This window comes from Aotus nancymaae, unplaced genomic scaffold (assembly GCF_030222135.1).
Source record: "Aotus nancymaae isolate 86718 unplaced genomic scaffold, 86718_ANA_hifiasm-v0.15.2.pri h1tg000049l, whole genome shotgun sequence".
NCBI classification, from domain to species: Eukaryota; Metazoa; Chordata; class Mammalia; order Primates; family Aotidae; genus Aotus; species Aotus nancymaae.
Window position 1 is genome coordinate 27,353,643 of NW_026988463.1, and position 19,772 is coordinate 27,373,414.

Consider the following 19,772-nt stretch of genomic DNA (forward strand, 5'->3'; position numbering starts at 1 on the left):
CGTTCAATTCCTGAGCCCCCTACTCTGGCGGTCTGTGGGACCCTGAGCCCCACCACAGATCCGGTGCCCTGACCCAGTACTCTCATCCTTCACTCTGTAATTTTCCAATCCCGATCCCCAACTAACCGCAACACTCCAGGTCCAGCTGGCAATAGCTCGAACCCCAAAATCCTATAAGCAACTCATCTCTCTGCTTCACCCATTTCCTGCGGGAATCCCAACCTGCAAGTCCCTCTCCTCAGTTCCCATCTATCTGAGCTCCTCTGCAGAATCCAGCTCCAATTCCTCAGACCTTATCCCTCTGAGTCCGCCCCCTCCATTTCTTTTAGTGGAGATCTCAAACCCCAAATCTATGAATCCTCAATACCATGAACTCCCCGTGTGTGTTACTATTCTTTTGGGGATTCAAGACCCCAGTTCCATCAACCCCTGTCCCCTCATTGCCACATCCCTCTATGCTCTTCATTTTCCACTGAGAACCCTGACCTCAATCTCATGAGTGCTTCAGCTTGTCTTTAGATCACAAGCATAAAGACCTGACGTTATGAGCTCCAACTTTCCAACTTTTTTTTTTTTTTTTTTTTTTTTGAGACAGTCTCACTCTGTCACCCAGGCTGGAGTGCGGTGGCGCGATCTTGGCTCACTGCAACCTCCCGCTCCTGGGTTCAAGCGATTCCCCTGCCTCAGCCTCTGAGTGGCTGGTATTACAGGCATGCACCACCACGCCCATCTGATTTTTGTATTTTTAGTAGAGATGGGGTTTTACCATGTTGGCTAGGATGGTCTCGATCTCCTGACCTCCTGATCTGCCTGCCTCGGCCTCCCAAAGTGCTGGGATTACAGGCATGAGCCACCGCGCCCGGCCCAACTTTCCAACTTCTAAAACACCCTCTTCTCTCTCTGACCCCCATAGTCCAATTTCCATATAGCATCCACCATCCTGGAATTCCAGTGAGACCTAGCTCCCGACTTCCCAGCCGCTCCTTGATTTCTGAGTTCTCTAAGGTCCCTCACTCCCAACTCAGCCCCAAGTCCTGTCAATTCCCATTCAGTGTCTCATCTCCTTCTCACCTTCCTCATCTTCCATTTGACCCAAGCTTCCTGAACACTCCTCCCATTCCCCTTTTTGGAGTCCTCCTCCTCTCCCAGAACCCAGTAATAAGTGAACCCCCCCGACCTGGACCCCCATGGTAACCCTATAAGGCGAGGCAGCTGCCATCTGAAGCAGGGAGGGGCTGGTGTGGGAGGCTAAGGCCAGCTGCTAAGTTTAGGGTGGCTCCTTCTCTCTTCTTAGAGACAACAGGTGGCTGGACCTCAGTGCCCAGAAAAGAAAATGTCTTAGAGGCATTGGCATGGGGCTGGGGGAGGGGGAAAGGGGAGGCATCTTCCTTAGGACATCAGGTCATAGAGGGAGCAGGAAGAGAAGGAGATGGTTGTCCTTGCCAACCTGGGGCTTTGGGCTCAGCCACCATTTTCCCAGACTTCTGCTGCATAGAGAAGACTGGGTTACTGAGGCCCAGAGGGAAAAGAGAGGGTACATCAAAGTCACACAATCAGCCAAGCTGGCTCTTGGCCAAAATGAAGCAAGCTGCCACTGGCCATCGAGCCACCTCACAGAAGGTGGTCAGCTGGCTGTCCGATTAAGGTCTTTGCCTCCCTCCTGATTTCCAGCCTCCGCACCAGTACCCAGAGAAAAGACTCTAGACTCAAACTAGACCATGTCCTTCTTCTGCATGAAACCTTTCCAATGTTCCCCTGGGTCTCTGCCCTGTGCCTGGCCTTCAAGGGCCCTCAGGGGCTGGTCACCAGCCCCATCACAATTCTGACAACCTGAACACCTCTGATCTTCCACTCTCCAGGCCTCTGCCTAGGCCACGCCCTCTACCGAGCATACCTACTCCTCCACCTGCACCTGTCTCCCTGGCCCTTGTTAAGCCACTCCCATACTCCTAGACAGGGCCACCATGCCCTCCACTTCTGGGCTCCTGATCAGCTGGTGTGTCCGTTTCTGCATTCACTCCTATCTCTATGGCTAGACTGTAAGTTCCACCAAGGCAGGGATAATTATTAGTTATAATGCAAGTTCTGAGGGATGGGAACTACATCTCCCTTTTACAGAAGGGAAACCACGGCCCAGCACAAAACCTGAAACCACAGAGCATCTCTCCTGAAAAAATCCCCCTCTCAGCCAGGCACGGTGGCTTACATCTGTAATCCCAGCACTTTGGGAGGCCGAAGTGGGTGGATCACCTGAGGTCTGGAGTTCAAGACCAGCCTAGCCAACATGGTGAAATCTTATCTGTACTAAAAATACAAAAAATTAGCCAGGTGTGATGGCATGTGCCTGTAATCCCAGCTACTTGGGAGGGTGAGACAGAAGAATCACTTGAACTCAGGAGGCGGAGATTGCAGTGGGCTGAGATCACGCCACTGCACTGCAGCCTGGGCAACGAGCAAGACTCCATCTCAAAAAAGCAAAAATTCCCCTCTCTTTGAAGGGAGTTAGCTGATCCCCCAGCTTCCACAGATGGCTCTTTCCCACCACCTCCACATTTACATACACTTGACTATGAAGTCCACCATGTGGAGGTGGAGGGATTGTGTCTGCCAAAGTGCACCCACAAAGCCTGGCCTAGCACGTGGCACACTGTGTGCATACAATACGTGTTTACTGGGTTTATTTTATTAATTTAAAATAGAGGACCAGGAGCAGTGGCTCATGCCTGTGATCCCAGCTACTCTGGAGGCTGAGGCAGGAGAATCGCTTGAACCCAGGAGGTGGAGGTTGTGGTGAGCCGAGATCATGCCATTGCACTCCAGCCTGGGCAACAAGAGTGAAACTCTGTCTCAAATAAATTAATTAATTAAATAGAGATAGGGGAACAGGCACGGTGGCTCACGCCTGTAATCCCAGCACTTTGGGAGGCCAAAGTGGGTGAATCATGAGGTCAGAAGATTGAGACCACCCCGGTCAACACAGTGAAACCTGGGTCTCTACTAAAAATACAAAAAAAAAATTGGCGGAGCATGATGGTGCGCACCTGTAATCCCGGCTACTTGGGAGGCTGAGGCAAGAGAAATGTTTGAACCTGGGAGGTGGGGGTTGCAGTAAGCTGAGATCACACCACTGCACTCCAGCCTGGGCGACAGAGCGAGACTATGTCTCAAAAAAAAAAAAAAAAAAAATAGAGACAGGAATCTCACTATGTTGGCCAGGCTGGTCCTGAACTTCTGGCCTGAAGGAATCCTCTCACCTCAGCCTCCCAAAGTGCTGGAATTACAGGTGCGAACCACTGCACCCAGAAGTTTACTGGGTTTAAATCTGAGCCCCCCGACCCCACACAGGAGTATAGGATCTGGTTCATTTCTCTCCCAGAACACTGCCTTGGGTTGGGTCCACCCTAAACTCTGGCACATTCCAGCCCCTCTTTGGGAGAAAGAATATCCCTTCTTGCCCAGGCCCTAGTGAGACATGCATCCCAAGACCTGCTTCCCCCCTCCCCGCTCCCCCTGGGCTCCAGCTGTTGCAGGCCCTCCAAGAAAGGAGAGGCCCTGAGCAGGGCTATTTTGGTATCTGGGGTGGGTACCCACAGGGCTAAGGTTACCTTGGTATGTTAAGGGCTCCCTGGGGCAGGACTATATAACCCCAGAGGGACTGCCCCATGCTGACTCCCTGCTTCTTTCCCGCCGGAGTCTCTGCCTTGCCCCCCGGAGACTGAAGACATGGTGAGTGACAATCCTCCAACCCCTGCCCAAATTCCTTAGACCTCAGGGCAGCCTCACCCTTTGAAAGAAAGTAGCTGGTTCCTAGTCCAACAAAAAGTTAAAAGGATGGTCATCTCTTCCTCGGCATCGCTGATGGAAAACAGAATGTGTAATAGCCTAAAGGATCCTATCAATGATAATCCACCCAGACATTCGACTCACAGGCGCCCAATCCCTTTCAAAACCTGTTCCATCATTCCTGCATTCCATGTTCCTAAAGCCCTCTTGCACCACGCGGGCAATAACTCCTATCCCATTTTACAAATGAGAAAGTAGAAGTTCAGGCCAGGTGCTGTGGCTCATGCCTGTAATACCAGCACTTTGGGAGGCTGAGGTGGGCAGATCATTTGAAGCCAGGAGTTCGAGAACAGCTGGCCAACATGGCAAAACCCGATCTCTACTAAAAATATAAAAATTAGCCAGGTATGGTGATGCATGCCTGTAATCCCAGCTACTCCAGAGGCTGAGGCGTTAGAATTGCTTGAACCCGGGAGGCAGAGGTTGCAATGAGCCGAGATCGAAGCACTGCACTCCAGCCTGGGCGACAGAGCGAGACTCTCAAAAAAATCCAAAAACAACAGAAAGACAAGACGGACGGACGGACGGACGGACGAAAGAAAGAAAGAAAGAAAGAAAGAAAGAAAGAAGGAAGGAAGGAAGGAAGGAAAAGAAAGTAGAAGCTCAAACAGGGCAAATAAGTTGTTGGGGCCACACAGCAAGTCTGGGGCTCAGAGGAACCTAGCTCAGGCCACTGAGAAGAGAAGTAAGCTTCCATTCATGGTGGGGGATGAAGAGCTAGAGGCCCAGGAGCCACAGATGGGAATTTGGGGAATGCAATCAAAGCAAGTTCCCTCAGCAAAGAGGTCCCAAGGAAGGGGACACTCAGGTCAAAGAGTTGCTTTAGGAACCAGGACTCAAAGAATTCTGAATCTAATCCATTGCTCCCAGAGAGGTGGAGGGACTGGTCCATGGGCCCCTTTGTTCAACCCTCACCCTCCAGGCACCCAAGAAAGCCAAGAGAAGGGCAGTAGAGGGCGGAAGCTCCAGTGTCTTCTCCATGTTTGACCAGACTCAGATCCAGGAGTTCAAGGAGGTGAGTGAGGGGACAGGGGAAACTGAAAGGCTGACCAAATGCAGCCTTCTCCCCCGCCCTCTCCCTGGAATGTGCACCTGTTTGAAGGAGGGGAAAGGTTTAGAATTCCTTCCTCCCCTCCCTGCTTGGCGTAGAAAAGGACAGCTGGCTGGGAGCCAGCATCTGATCCGCCTGGGGTAGGGATGCTGAGGTTGGGCCATGGGGGACCTAACCCTCCCCATCCCGGCCCTGCCCAGGCCTTCACCGTGATTGACCAGAACCGTGATGGCATTATCGACAAGGAGGACCTGCGGGACACCTTTGCGGCCATGGGTGAGCCCCCTACCCCAGGTGGGAATATTCAAGGCTGCAGAGTCGAGGAAATTCAGTGGCCTTGGGTTCCGGCCCTGTCAGCTCCACCTTGGGCCTCAGTCTACCGAGCTGAAAAAATGGATGGGATCATCTGAATTAGTGGGAAGCACAGCCCCGGCCTCAGAAGCGTACTCCAGCCTCTGCTTCCCCTACCAGGCCGCCTCAATGTGAAGAATGAGGAGTTAGATGCCATGATGAAGGAAGCCAGCGGTCCCATCAACTTCACCGTCTTCCTGAACATGTTCGGGGAGAAGCTCAAGGGTGAGTGGAGTTTTCTGTGTCTAAGGCCCCAGCTGCCTTTTCCCTAGACCCTTCAGGGAGGCGGAGCCAGGTCCCTTCAGGGACCCATCAGCTTCATGTGCCCTCTGACCCCCACAGGTGCTGACCCTGAGGATGTGATCACTGGAGCCTTCAAGGTCCTGGACCCCGAGGGAAAGGGCACCATCAAGAAGCAGTTGTAAGCATTGCTCCCCCAACCCTTCCCCCGCTTCCCCCCCACTCCACCTGCTGCTCCCACACTGAAAGCCTCCTTTAAATTCCTACCAAGGCTGGGCGCTGTGGCTCAGTATTTTGGAAGGCAGAGGCAGGAGGATAGGCTTATATAATCTCAGTGGTTTGGAAGGCAGAGGCAGGAGGATTGGCTTGAGGCCAGCAGTTTGAGACCAGCCTGGGCTACAGAGCATGACCCTGTTTCTAAAAAATTAATTTAAAAATTCGCGGGCTGGCTAGGCGCAGTGGCTTGTTTCTGTAATCCCAGCACTTTGGGAGGCCAAGGCGGGCAGATCACGTGAGGTCAGGAGTTCAAGACCAGCGTGGCCAACACGGTGAAACCCAGTCTCTACATAAAAATATAAAAATTAGCTGGGCATGGTAGCAGGCACCTGAAGTCCCAGCTACTCCGGAGGCTGGGACATGAGAATCGCTTGAATCCTGGAGGCGGAAGTTGCAGTGAGCCGAAATCAAGCCACTGCCCTCTAGCCTGGGAGACGATAGTGAAACTCTGTATCAAAAAAAAAAAAAAAATTGCGAGCGTGGTGGCAAACACCTGTAGTCCCAGCTACTCCGGAGGCTGAAGCAGTTAGATCCCTCGAGCCCAGGAGTTCCAGGTTGCAGTGAGCTATGATCAAACCACTGCACTCCAGCCTGGGCGACAGGGCAAGACCCTGTCTCAAAACAAAGAAACAAAAATTCCTACGAAGGGTTAGGCACTGTCAGAGGTAACGGAGTAGTTAGGATTGTGGTAATGGGTGGTAAGATTGCATTTCCACAGCAAATGAGGGCGGAGAGGGCAAAAGCGAGCCTCTGGGAGGCCAATGAAGGGAGTAGAGTGACCGGGTTCTGGGGAGGCTGGGGCTGGCAACGGGCATGAGGTGCGAGGGAGTGGAAAGGAACCAGGAACCCAATCGCAACTCCCCGTGTGTCACCTCTCTCCAGCCTGGAGGAGCTGTTGACCACGCAGTGTGACCGCTTCTCCCAGGAGGAGGTGAGTAGGGGCAGGTCAGGCTGGAGAAGTGAAGGGGCAGGGGCCGGGGAGCCTAAGGGCCGGTGCGAGACGCCCCTGCGTCTTTCCCCAGATCAGGAACATGTGGGCGGCCTTCCCGCCCGACGTGGGCGGCAACGTTGACTACAAGAACATCTGCTACGTCATCACGCACGGCGACGCCAAGGACCAGGAGTAGGGGCCCCCGCAGGCCTCCCTGGCCGACGCTTCCGGCCGGCCCGACCCCCATCCGGCTCCCAATAAAATTCAACTGTTCTTTCTTTCTTATCGGCAACGCCTGCAGTGTGTTTGCGAGAGGGCCTCAGGTGGGAGGCTGGGCCCAGACGCGTCCCACCCCTAAGGGAGCACCCCACAAATGGAGGGATGCGGCCTCCCCTAAGGGAGCACCCCACAAATGGAGGGATGCGGCCTGGAGGCCTGCGGCGGGGCGGCCCTACAATCTACGGCTGCCGCCTGTTTCCGCAAGGAAGGAGAAGTCTCGCGTGGCCGCGGGAAGCTCAGTTTTTATTGAAGACAGAGCCTGGGAGAAGAGGGGGGACCCGGAAAGACAGTGCAGCAGTCTGGGACTGGGCTGCAGGCTCTGGCCGGGAAGTGGGCGAGATCTGGCTGGGCGGGGCCGGGGCGGGGCTTCTGACCCGGGCTGGGAGAACCTCCCCCGAGCCAGTGCGAGGGCGGCACCCGCGGGGATCCGGGATTAGGCGCTGGGCAGTGTGGGGCGCGGGGATTGGACAAGAGGCCGACTGAAGGCGGAACCGAGGTAAGGCCGGGTGGGGCGTGGCCTCAGAGGGCGTCTGACTGCTCGCCCTGGGCTTGGCTCTGCTGCATCTGGGCCTGCATCTTCTCCAGCATCTCTTGCATGCGGCGCAGCTGTGCGGGGCGAGATTGCAGGCGGTGACCCGGCGAGGCCAGAAAGGGACCTGGGGCCTCGATCGGGGAGAAGAGAGGTGCGTGCTCACCTCTTCGTCTTTCTCGCGGATCAGCTTCTCGGTGTCCGCCAGAGGCATCATGGGCAGCGGAATCTCCGTGGCGCTCTGGCGGGAAAGCTTACTGCGGGGCAGTGGGAAGGAGACAGGAATCAGGAACTGGGCCTGAAGTTGTGAGTGAGACCCAGGAGGCAGGGCCTGGGGCGAGGTTGGGGTCTAGGAGGCGGAGCCAGGTCCCTAAGGTTAGGGCCGAAGGCAAAGGGGGTGGAGACTGAGAGGTCTGAGTGGTGAAGGCGGGGTCACGGGTGGTGAGGACGGGGTCATGGGTGAGGCGGGACCTTGGAGGCTCCAAGACTGTCGGCCCCGGCTCTCACCTGCGGCTGGCTCGATCGCGAGCCCCAGGCCTGGCCAGGCTCTGTAGGCAGCGGGCCCGGTAGCCCTCATAAAGCAGATCGTGCGTCACCTCTTTCAGGTCCTGCAGGTGTGTCTGCACCAGCATTCGTCGCAGGTTCAGGAAATCGCAGTGATGTGGGTTCTCCACTGGGAGGTTGGAGGGGGGAAGGGGACGGCGGAGCAGCGAACATCAGGGAGTTACAAGTCCAACCCACCCGCAGGGTCGGGTCTACAAGGAAGTCCTGCTGCCACTCTATCGGAGGGTCCACAATCTGCAGCCCAACGACCCCCCCTTTCCTCCTAGGATCCGCTGAGATCCTAGGATACCCCCTTTCCTCCTAGGATCCACCCCAACCTCACATGTTGAGTGCAGCTGACCCAGAAGCCCCGAGCTCCCTCCTGCCACAGGACCCCTGCTTGTCCTCACTCACCCTCCACTGTCCCCCAAGAGTATCGGCGTCCCCTCACTGGTCGGTTCCCGCCATCCCTCACCACCTCGCAGGAACCCACAACTGCAAAAGGGATGCTTTCCTGGAGGGCAGGAGGCAGGGGTCACTCCTGGCCCACATGGCAGAAACTCCCAGCTTCAACCTCCACACACACCTCGTCTGCTTCTCACCCCTTCCTCTTTTTTTTTAACTTTTTCTTTTTCTTTTCTTTCTTTCTTTCTTTTTTTTTTTTTGAGACAGGCTGGAGTGTTCAAGTGATTCTCCTGCCTCAGCCTCCCAAGTAGCTGGAATTATAGGCGCCCGCTATTATGCCTCGATAATACCTGTATTTTTAGTAGAGGCAGGGGTCTCAACATGTTGCCCAGGCTGGTCTAGAACTCCTGACCTCAAAGGATCTGCCCGCCTCAGCCTCCAAAGTGCCAGGATTACAGGCATGAGCCACCACACCCCGCACCGCCTTCCTTCTTTGTCTCCCATACCTTCATCTCCGCATCCTGCCTCTTGAAGTCTTCATCTTCGTCAGAGTCACATTCAGGGAACTGGTAGATGTGGATCTCCTCCTCCTTCAGTTGATCTCGGATCTCGGGAAACATACAGAGACAGTGTGAAACAGGCCACAATAACAAACATTGCATGGCCAGAGACAGTGAGACACAGAGATACTGGGTGGTCAGAGATAGAGAGAAAGACACAGGTGGGGAGAGATGGACGTACAGGAAGACCAAAATAAAAACCTCAGAGACAGATGGCGAGAAACAAGATTCTAAGATGGGGCAGACATTAAGAGATCAGGAGAGCCCAGGAAATACAGCTAGATCCCATCTCTTAAAAAAAAAAAAATGTATATTTTTTGAAACAAGGTTTCACTCTGTCACCCAGGCTGGAGTGCAGTGGCTCCATCTTGGTTCATTGCAGCCTCAATCTCCCAGGCTCAAGTGATCCTCCCATCTCAGCCTCCTGAGTAGCTGGGACAGGTGCACATCACCACACCTGACTAATTTTTGTACTTTTTGTAGAAATGGGGTTCTGGGGCCAGACGCGGTGGCTCATGCCTGTAATCCCAGCACTTTGGGAGGCTGAGGCGGGTGGATCACGAGGTCAAGAGATCGAGACCATCCTGGTCAACATGGTGAAACCCCATCTCTACTAAAAATACAAAAAATTAGCTGGGCATGGTGGCGCATGCCTGTAATCCCAGCTACTCAGGAGGCTGAGGCAGGAGAATTGCCTGAACCCAGGAGGAGGAGGTTGCGGTGAGCTGACATCGCGCCATTGCACTCCAGCCTGGGTAACAAGAGCGAAACTCCGTCTCAAAATAAATAAATAAATAAATAAATAAATAAATAAATAAATAAATAAATGGGGTTCTGCCATGTTGCCCAGGCTGATCTTGAACTCTTCAGCTAAAGCAATCCTCCAACCTCAGCCTCCCAAAGTGCTGAGATTACAGGTGTGTGCCACCATGCCCAGCCAAAAAAATATTTTTTAAGTTAGCCAGCCATGGTGGCGCACATCTGTAATCCCTGCTACTCAAGAGGCTGAGGCAGGAGGATCACTTGAGCCTACAAGTTTGAGGCTGCAGTGATATGCCACGGTACTCCAGCCTGGGCCACAGTGAGACTCTTATCTCCAAAAAACAAACAAAAAAGAGAGAGGCCAAGAGAGACATAAGCAGAAACAATAGGAAAGCGTGCTGAAGATACAAGGTAGGGGCCAGAGGGAAGTCACCATGTCCTTGTGTCTATGCTCCTGCCCTCAAATAGGCCTTAGCCAAGCATCTAGCCCAGAGGCTGCGTATCTAGCCTATTTTGAGCCTTCAGATACACGGCTACGCTGGCAGCTTACCACCTGCCTTCCTCAGAAGCTTCTACAGTCTAGCCTGACACACCATGCTCCAAAAAGGCCACTCCAAGATCAAAGACGTCTAAGCTGAAATCATGTTATGTTTGGTGGTGACTTTTGGCCTCACTTGGGGGTTAAGGTCAGAGGTCATTACTCACACCTTCTGCTTGAGGGCCTGGGTTTCCTGGGGCAGCAGGGCATCCGCTTTGCCAATGACTGGGATGATGTTGACTTTCTCGTGTACTGCCCGGAGGAAGGCCACGTCTAGGGGCCGGAGCCTGCACCCAGGGATTGGTCAGTGCCCAGCCTCAGGGCACAAAGGCCCCAAGCCCTCCCTAAATGCCCCAGCCCCCAGGATTCCCCGACCAGACCCCCGGCCGAAGGGTGAGATGAAGTAGAGGCAGCAGTGGACTCGGGAGTCCTGGATGTTCTTCCTGTTCAGGCCACTCTCATCCCTAAGGTACTGCTCAAATTGCTCCTCGATGAATTTCACCACAGGAAGCCAGCTGGGTGTTGAGAGAGGACGTGAAGTCAGAGATCAAAGGCCAGAGGGCAGGGGGTGAGGCTAGCCAGGACTGTGAGAGTAAAACATCATTTATTTGGCTTCATCCAAAGACATTAAAGGGAACTGGTGGGGCCTATGTGAGTCCTCAAGAAGCACAGGGACCCAGTGGCCCTCCAAAACAGATACCACCTTTTGGGATAGGGAACCAGCACAAACCAGCCCTATAACTGACGCCTTGGTCTCCAGGGAGTCACCACTGTGAAAGGCTGAGCCTCTGTCCCCTCCCCTTCTCACCAGTCAGAGCAGTCCACCGAGTCCCCAAAGCCAGGCGTGTCCACCAGGGTCAGCTTCACCTTCACACCCCTCTCCTCGATCTCCACACCCCGGCGCTCAATGGTCAGAGTCTGTGACAAGCGAGCTTTGGGATGGGAGAGAGGTCAGGGATCCAGGGAGGCTCTGAGGCAGGATTAATTTCCTTTGTCAATTTCACAGTTGCCTGCGCCCATTTTCCAGGGGAGGAAGGTCTCAGAAAAAAAGTCAGCTACCCGAGTCCCCAGATGGAAAAGACTAGGATGTAACCCAGGGACAGGGGATGGGGACAGGGGCTACTGCCTGGAGAGGGTGGTGAGGGTCTCACCACTGGCCTCTGGCACCTGGCGATCCTCATAGAGGTTGGTGAGGAACAGACTGTTGATGAGGGTAGATTTCCCTAGGCCTGACTCCCCTGTGGACAGAACAGGCCCAATTGGTCAGGGGAGAGGACAGCCAGGGTCTCCTAAGGACATCCCCTCCACAGTTCCCTCTCCAAAACCCCCAGACCTGCCACCATGAGTGTGAAGTCAAACCCCTTCTTGACAGACTTGCGGTGCAGCTGGTTGGGGAGGGCAGCAAAACCCACGTACTCCTTGTCCTGTGGATGGGGGTGGACAATATGAAGCTGTTGGCAATGGCAGGCAGGGTCCCCCAGGATCACTTGAGCTCTTGGGCTAGGAAGAATCAGCAGGGTCTGTGACCCTGGGCATAGGGGGTTGGGGGCCAAGATGCCCAGGTTTCTGGGCTTAAGGACTCACCATGGCTCCGCCAGCCGTCACTGCACCTGCCGTCTGGCCCCACTTCCTGTGGTGGGGCAGGAAGTTGACAGCGGCTAACAAGGGGGCGGGCAGAAGAGGCCTCTGAGATGCTCAAGCTGGCCCAGTCCCAGAGAGGTAGGGAAGGCCAAGGCCAAGAAACCTGGGGTTACCACCTCCTGGACCCCTTGTCCCATCACCCCTCCATGCACCTTCAACTCCTCCATTCTTCACACATCTGGATTCCAAGTCCCATTGCAGCCCCATCACTGCGGTGAGACATGGGGTATGTGCAGAGAGGAAGAAAGCAGACTGCCTTTGTTAGCAGTTGAGATGAAGGTTTTTTTTTTTTTTTTTTTGAGACGGAGTCTCACTCTGTTGCCCAGGCTGGAGTACAGTGTTGTGATCTTGGCTCACTGCAACCTCCGCCTCCCGGGTTCGAGTGCTTCTCCTGCCTCAGCCTCCTGAGTAGCTGGGATTAAAGGTACTCACCACCACACTCGGCGAATTGTTGTATTTTTAGTAGAGACGGGGTTTTGCCATGTTGGCCAGGCTGGTCTCAAACTCCTGACCTAAAGTGATCTGCCTGCCTCAGCCTCCCAAAGGGCTGGGATTACAGGCCTGAGCCACCGTGCCCGGTGAGATGAAGGTTTGAATGAGCTGGTTAAAAAACGGTTCCCAGGCCGGGCAAGGTGGCTCACGCTTGTAATCTCAGCACTTTAGGAGGCAGAGGTGGGAGGATTGCTTGAGCCAAGGAGCTCAGACCAGCCTGGGCAACAGAGGGACATGCCCCCCAACCATCTCTACAAAAAATTTAAAAAATTAGCCAGGCATTACGGGTGTGGTGGCTCACGCCTGTAATCCCAGAATTTTGGGAGGCCAAAGTGGGTGGATAACTTGAGGTCGAGAGTTCAGGAGTTCAAGACAGCCTGATCAACATGGAGAAACCCCATCTCTACTGAAAATACAAAATTAGCTGGATGTAGTGGTGCATGCCTATAATCCCAGCTACTCTGGAGGCAGAGGCAGGAAAATTCCTTGAACCCAGGAGGCGGAGGTTGTGGTGAGCTGAGATCGCACCATTGCACTCCAGCCTGGGCAACAAGAGTGAAACTCCATCTCAAAAAAAAAAAAAAAATTAGCCAGGTATGATGATGCAATCCTGTAGTCCCAGCTACTGGGGAGGCTGAGGTGGGAGGATTGCATGAGTCCAGGAGATCAAGCCTGCAGTGAGCTGTGATCGCACCACTACACTCCAGTCTGGGCAACACAGCAAGACCCTGTTTCAAAAAAAGAAAAAGAAAAAAGTTCTCATGGTTTAAGTGGACCAGAAGTCACGATGAGATTGGGGGTGGGTGAGGCCATCCATTTTCTAGCTCAGGGAATGGATTCATCAGAGGATTCTACCATGTCTTTGGACACTGCTGCTGGAGAGATTTTCCTTCAGAATCCTGGCCAAGGAACTCCGCTGCTTAGAATCCTTCAGGGACGCCCCAGTGACTGAGTCAAGTCTGAATTCTGGCCTGAACACCGAAGCCTCCCTCAGCTGGCCTCATCAACCCATCTCTCATTCATCCAAACATCCTTGGCTGGCTACTCAGATTGAGATTTTTCTTTTTCCAAATCAGGTGAACTCTTACTCATCCTTCAAGTGTTTCGTTCAAAGGGCTCTGCCTCTATACAATCTCCCCACCTACCCTAGGCAGGGTCATTGTCCCTTCTTTAAATTCCCAGCGCCTGGGTGCGTGCAGTGGCTCATGCCTGAAATCCCAACACTTTTGGAGACTGAGGCAGGCAGATCACTTGAGGCCAGGAGTTCAAGACCAGCCTGACCAACATGGGGAGACCCTGTCTCTACTAAAAATACAAAAATTAGCCAGGCATGGTGGCACATGTCTGTAATCTTAGCTACTTGAGAGTCTGAGGCAGGAGAATTGCTTGAACCCAGGAGGCGGAGGTTGCAGTGAGCCGAGATTGTGCCGCTGCACTCTGGCCTGGGCAACAAAGCAAGACCCTGTCTCAGACAAACAAATCTACCTCAGACCATGTGCAGTGGCTCATGCCTATAATCCCAGCACTTTGGGAGGCCGAGGCAGGTGGATAACTGGAGATCCGGAGTTCAAGAACAGCATGGCCAACATAGTGAAACCCTGTCTCTACTAAAAATACAAAAATCAGCCAGGTGCAGTGGTGTGCCTGTAATCCCAGCTACTTGGGAGACTGAGGCAGGAGAATTACTTGAACCTGGGAAGTGGAAGTTGCAGTGAGACAAAATTGTGCCACTGCACTCCAGCCTGGGCCACAGAGTGAGACTCCATCTCAAAAAAAAAACAATTTTTTTTAAATCTACCTCATAGGGGCCAAGCGCGGTGTCTCAGGCCTGTAATCCCAGCACTTTGGGAGGCCAAGGAGGGTGGATCATGAGGTCAGGGGTTCAAGACCAGCCTGGCCAAGATAGTAAAACTGTGTCTCTATTAAAAAAAAAAAATCGCCGGGTGCGGTGGCTCACGCCTGTAATCCCAGCACTTTGGGAGGCTGAGGCGGGTGGATCACGCGGTCAAGAGATCGAGACCATCCTGGTCAACATGGTGAAACCCCATCTCTACTAAAAATACAAAAAATTAGCTGGGCACGGTGGCGCATGCCTGTAATCCCAGCTACTCAGGAGGCTGAGGCAGGAGAATTGCCTGAACCCAGGAGGCGGAGGTTGCGGTGAGCCGAGATCGCGCCATTGCACTCCAGCCTAGGTAACAAGAGCGAAACTCCGTCTCAAAAAAAAAAAAAAAAAGTCTACCTCTATATGGGTTAATGTACATAAAGCTCTTCTTACAGCACCTAGCATAGGAGATGAGCTCATACAAAATGCTACTTAATACCATCACATGACCTGAGGAGCGTGGTGATGCCACAGCTCAGATCTAGGGACTGCTAAGAATCTGGACACAGTGAATCAAGTGACCCTCCAGGAGAGAGACAGCCACAAGCAAGTGTAACACACAGCACTTGTGCTAAAAGTGCAGGGAGCAGACTACTTAGACATAAGCAAAGGGGGCTGGGCATGGTGGCTCATGCCTGTAATCCCAGCACTTTGGGAGGCCGAGGCAGGCAGATCACCTGAGGTCAGGAGTCCGAGACTAGCCTGGCCAAGATGATGAAACCCCATCTATACTAAAAATGCAAAAATTAGTCGGGTGTGGTGGCATGTGCCTGTAATCCCTTGAACCCAGGAGGCGGAGGTTGCAGTGAACAGAGATGGTGCCATTGCACTCCAGCCTAGGCAACAAGACTGAAACTCCGTCTCAAAACTCAAAAAATGCTGGACGCAGTAGCTCATGCCTGTAATCCCAGCATTTTGGGAGGCTGAGGCATGTGGATCACCTGAGGTCAGGAGTTTGAGACCAGCCTGGCCAACGTGGTGAAACCCCGTCTCTACTAAAAATGCCAAAAATTAGCTGGGCGTGGTAGCAGGCATCTGTAATCTCAACTACTCAGGAGGCTGAGACAAGAGAATCACTTGTACCCTGGAGGCGGAGGTTGCAGTGAGCTGAGGTTGCACCATTGCATTCCAGCCTGGGCAACAAGAGCGAAACTTCATCTCAAAAACAAAAGAAAGAAAAAGAAAAAAGGGAGGCCGGGTGAGGTGGCTCACACCTGTAATCCCAGCATTTTGGGAGGCCGAGGTGGGCAGATCACTTGAGGTCAGGAGTTTGAGACCAGCCTGGCCAACACGGTGGAACCCCATCTCTACTAAAAATACAAAAATTAGCTGGGTGTGGTGGGGCATGCTTGTAATCTCAACTACTCTGGAGGCTGAGGCAGGAGAATTGCTTGAATCCAGGAGGCGGAGGTTGCAGTGAGCTGAGATTGCGCTACTGAACTCCAGCCTGGGTAACAGAGTGAAACTCCATCTCAAAAATAAATAAAATAAAATAAAATAAAATAAGCAAAGGGCAGGGATCATGGTACCCCTGAGCACTCCACGACTGCCTTCCTCTTGCATTTCTCCCCAGGCTGAGCATCTCTATGGTCTTCGCTAAAATTCTGAACTGCTCCGACCCTCCTCCCCAGAAGTGTTTCCAAGTCCCACCTATCCATCAGACAAATTCCTTTTCTTCACACCCTCCATGACATTAACCCACTTTGGGTTTGGAGCCTGATCAACTGTTCTATGAGTTGTTCAAAAGCCTTTGAAAGAATAACATGTTTCAAGAAAAAAAGGCTGGGCATGGTGGCTCATGCCTGTAATCCCAGTGCTGTGGGAGGATTGCTTGAGGCCAGGAGAACAAGACCAGCCTGGTCAACATAGTAAGACCCCATTTCTATAAAAAAATAAAAAAGATAATAACATGTAGGCCTGGCAGTGGCTCATGTCTGTAATCTCTGCACTTTGGGAGGCCAAGGTGGGAGGATCACTTGAGGCCTGGAGTTTGAGACCAGACTGAGCAACACAGCAAGACTCTGTCTCTACAAAAAAAAATAATAATTAGCTGGGTGTTGTGACGCACACCTGTTGTCCCAGATAGTTGGGAGGCTGAGGCAGGAGGATCACTTGAGCCCAGGAGTTTGAAGCTGCAGTGAGTCATTATGGCATCACTGCACTTTAGCATGGGTGACACAGCGAGATCCTGTCTAAAAAAGAAATAAATAATTTATCTATTTATTATACAACCAACACATGCCCTCATAGAAAAATTATAAAATGTGGCTGGGGGCGGTGGCTCACAACTGTAATCCCAGCAGATCACATGATCCAGTGGATCACGAGGTCAGGAGTTCGAGACCAGCCTGACCAACATGGTGAAATACAGTCTCTACCAAAAATACAAAAATTAGCTGGGCATGGCGGCACGTGCCTGTAATCCCAGTTACTCAGGAGGCTGAGGTAGCGGGAGGCAGAGGTTGCAGTGAGCAGAGATTGTGTCTTTGCACTACAGCCTGGGCAAGAGAGCAAGACTCTCTCAAAAAAAAAAAAAAAACAGGGTCACATCATAACTTTGGAAATCTGCTTTCACTTCTTTATTCTCTACATCTTCCTATGATACATGCACATGTACATTATCTTTTTTTTTTTTTAAGCTGGGACCACAGGTGCACACCACCATACCCAGTTAACCTTTCTGACTTTTAGTAAAGACAAGTTCTTGCTATGTTGCCCAGGCTGGCTTTGAACTCCTAAACTCACACAATCCTCCCATCTCGGTCTCCCAAAGTGCTGAGATTACAGCCACTGCACCTGGTCCAGGAAGTTATATATTTAAGGCATTTGTACATTTTTTTTTTTTTTTTTTTTTTGAGACAAGGTTTCGCTCTTGTTACCCAGGGTGGAGTGCAATGGCGCGATCTTGGCTCACCGCAACCTCCGCCTCCTGGGTTCAGGCAATTCTCCTGCCTCAGCCTCCTGAGTAGCTGGGATTACAGGCACGCGCCACCATGCCCAGCTAATTTTTTGTATTTTTAGTAGAGATGGGGTTTCACCATGTTGACCAGGATGGTCTTGATCTCTTGACCGCGTGATCCACCCGCCTCGGCCTCCCAAAGTGCTGGGATTACAGGCGTGAGCCACCGCGCCCGGCCGGCATTTGTACATATTAATGCCAAGCTGGGTGCAGTGGCGACAGAGTGAGACTCTGTCTCAAGAAAACAACAATTTCTAGTTATTTTCTTCAAAAAAAAAGAAAAAGGCCGGGAGTGGTGGCTCTTGCCTGTAATCCCAGCACTTTGGGAGGCCAACGCAGGTGGATCACCTGAGGTCAGGAGTTCAAGACCACTCTAGCCAACATGGTGAAATTCTATCTCTACTAAAAAAAATACTAAAATTAGCCAGGTGTGGTGGCACACACCTGTAATCCCAGCTACGTGGGAGGCCGAGGCAGGAGAATCACTTGAATTCGGGAGGCGGAGGTAAAGTGAGCCGAGATCGGACCACTGCACTCCAGCCTGGGCAACAGAAAAAGAAAAATAAAAATAAGCCAGGCACAGTGGTGCGCGCCTGTAGTCCCAGCTAATTGGGAGGCTGAGGCTGGAGGATCACTTGAGCCCAAGAATTCTGGCCTGTAGTTTGCTATGCCGATCGGGTGTCCGCACTAAGTTCGGCATCAATATGGTGACCTCCTGGGAGCGGGGAACCACCAGGTTGCCTAAGGAGGGGTGAACCGGCCCAAGTCGGAAACGGAGCAGGTCAAAACTCCCGTGCAGATCAGTATAGGGATTGTGCCTGTGAAAAGCCACTGCACTCCAGCCTGGCCAACATAGAGAGACCCCGTCTCTTAAAAAAAAATAAGGTAAAAAAAAAAAAAAACAACAAACCAATTGCTCTGCAAAAAAAGGCTCTTGCTTGGTCATTGTGTTAAGTGTAGAGTTTATATGAGTTAACAGTGACACCATAATCCATTTACATGCTTATTAATTCCAACTAATCATGGCCAATCATTCACTTGATATTTGGGGCTTGTTTGCTCCGACGAAGGAAGGCTGTACCCTGAGTTTCATATAGGGCAGTGTGTGGTGGACAACTCTCTTCCTATTTAATTATTTAGTAATTTAGATTCGTTTTTTTTTTTTTTTTAGAGACAAAGTCTTGTTCTGTTGCCCAGGCTGGAATGCAGTGGTTCGATCATAGCTCACAGTAGCTTTGAACTCCTGGGCTCACTTCTGCCTCCCAAGTAGCTGGGACTACATGTTTGCACCACCATCCCTGGCTAACTCTTATTTATTTTTTTTTTGGAGAGGCAGTCTCACTATGTTGGCCAGGCTGGTCCTGAACTCCTGACCTCAAGTGAGTCTCCCACCTCAGCCTCCTAAAGCAGTGGGATTCCAGGCGTGAGCCACTATGCTCAGGCTGGATTAGTTTTTCTTCATCTTGCCATTATGTTTTCCTTTTTTTTTTTTTTTTTTTTTTTTTGAGACGGAGTTTCGCTCTTGTTACCCAGGCTGGAGTGCAATGGCACGATCTCGGCTCACCGCAACCTCCGCCTCCTGGGTTCAGGCAATTCTTCCTGCCTCAGCCTCCTGAGTAGCTGGGATTACAGGCACGCACCACCGTGCCCAGCTAATTTTTTGTATTTTAGTAGAGACGGGGTTTCACCATGTTGACCAGGATGGTCTCGATCTCTTGACCTCGTGATCCACCCGCCTCGGCCTCCCAAAGTGCTGGGATTACAGGCGTGAGCCACTGCGCCCGGCTTGCCATTATGTTTTCATAGTTACCTTTGCCCCTCCCCCTTGCATCCCTGAAGGGACTTCTATATCTTTAGACATGAATTCAAGTTCAGATCTAATAATTCTAGGCTTTGTCCTCTGAAAGTCAAAGTTAGGTAGCTCTGAAAGTAAGTACGGCGGGCAGGCTGACCATTTATACTCTATTCTATTTCCCAGCACAAGTACCTGGTACCTGATGGATACCCAGGAAATGTTTGTGGAACAAATGAATATACTTTTTTTTTTTTTTTTTTTTTTGAGTCAGAGTCTCGTTCTGTCACCAGGCTGGAGTGCAGTGTCGTGATCTTGACTCACTGCAACATCTGCCTCCTGGATTCAAGCGATTCTCCTGCCTCAGCCCCTCTGAGTACCTGGGACTATAGGCACGTGCCATCATGCCCTACTAATTTTTTGCATTTTTAGTACAGATGGGGTTGCAGCGTGTTTACCAGGATGGTCTCTATCTCCTGACCTCATGATCCGCCTGTCTTGGCCTCCCAAAGTGCTGGGATTACAGGCATGAGCCACCACACCTGGCCAAATAAACTTACACTCTGTCTTCATCTTTCACTGCTTTCCTATTATGTACACTCATAGAACATTAAAACAGAACTATTCAGGCCAGGCGAGGTGGCTCACGCCTGTAATCCCAGCACTCTGGGAGGCTGAGGCAGACGGATCACCTG

The 19,772-nt window shown here is 52.1% G+C and overlaps 2 protein-coding genes across 2 annotated transcripts; one reads left to right on the forward strand and one right to left on the reverse strand.

Moving 5' to 3' along the window:
- The first annotated feature begins 3,622 nt into the window (after positions 1 to 3,622).
- Positions 3,623 to 6,977, forward strand: MYL11 (myosin light chain 11). The gene is made up of 7 exons (XM_012464504.3): positions 3,623 to 3,726; positions 4,766 to 4,858; positions 5,095 to 5,170; positions 5,366 to 5,470; positions 5,588 to 5,666; positions 6,644 to 6,692; positions 6,784 to 6,977. Exons 1-7 carry the CDS (start codon positions 3,724 to 3,726, stop codon positions 6,886 to 6,888), a joined length of 510 nt encoding a protein of 169 aa, XP_012319927.1. The 5' UTR covers positions 3,623 to 3,723; the 3' UTR covers positions 6,889 to 6,977.
- Positions 6,978 to 7,193: 216 nt separating this feature from the next.
- On the reverse strand, positions 7,194 to 11,966 carry SEPTIN1 (septin 1). The gene is made up of 11 exons (XM_012464503.2): positions 11,893 to 11,966; positions 11,642 to 11,732; positions 11,460 to 11,546; positions 11,117 to 11,240; positions 10,689 to 10,823; positions 10,478 to 10,595; positions 8,955 to 9,056; positions 8,458 to 8,557; positions 8,008 to 8,173; positions 7,667 to 7,757; positions 7,194 to 7,577 (listed from the first exon to the last, which is right to left on the reverse strand). The coding sequence occupies exons 1-11, from the start codon at positions 11,893 to 11,895 to the stop codon at positions 7,491 to 7,493; spliced, it is 1,104 nt and encodes a 367-aa protein (XP_012319926.1). The 5' UTR covers positions 11,896 to 11,966; the 3' UTR covers positions 7,194 to 7,490.
- Between the last annotated feature and the right edge of the window lie 7,806 nt (positions 11,967 to 19,772).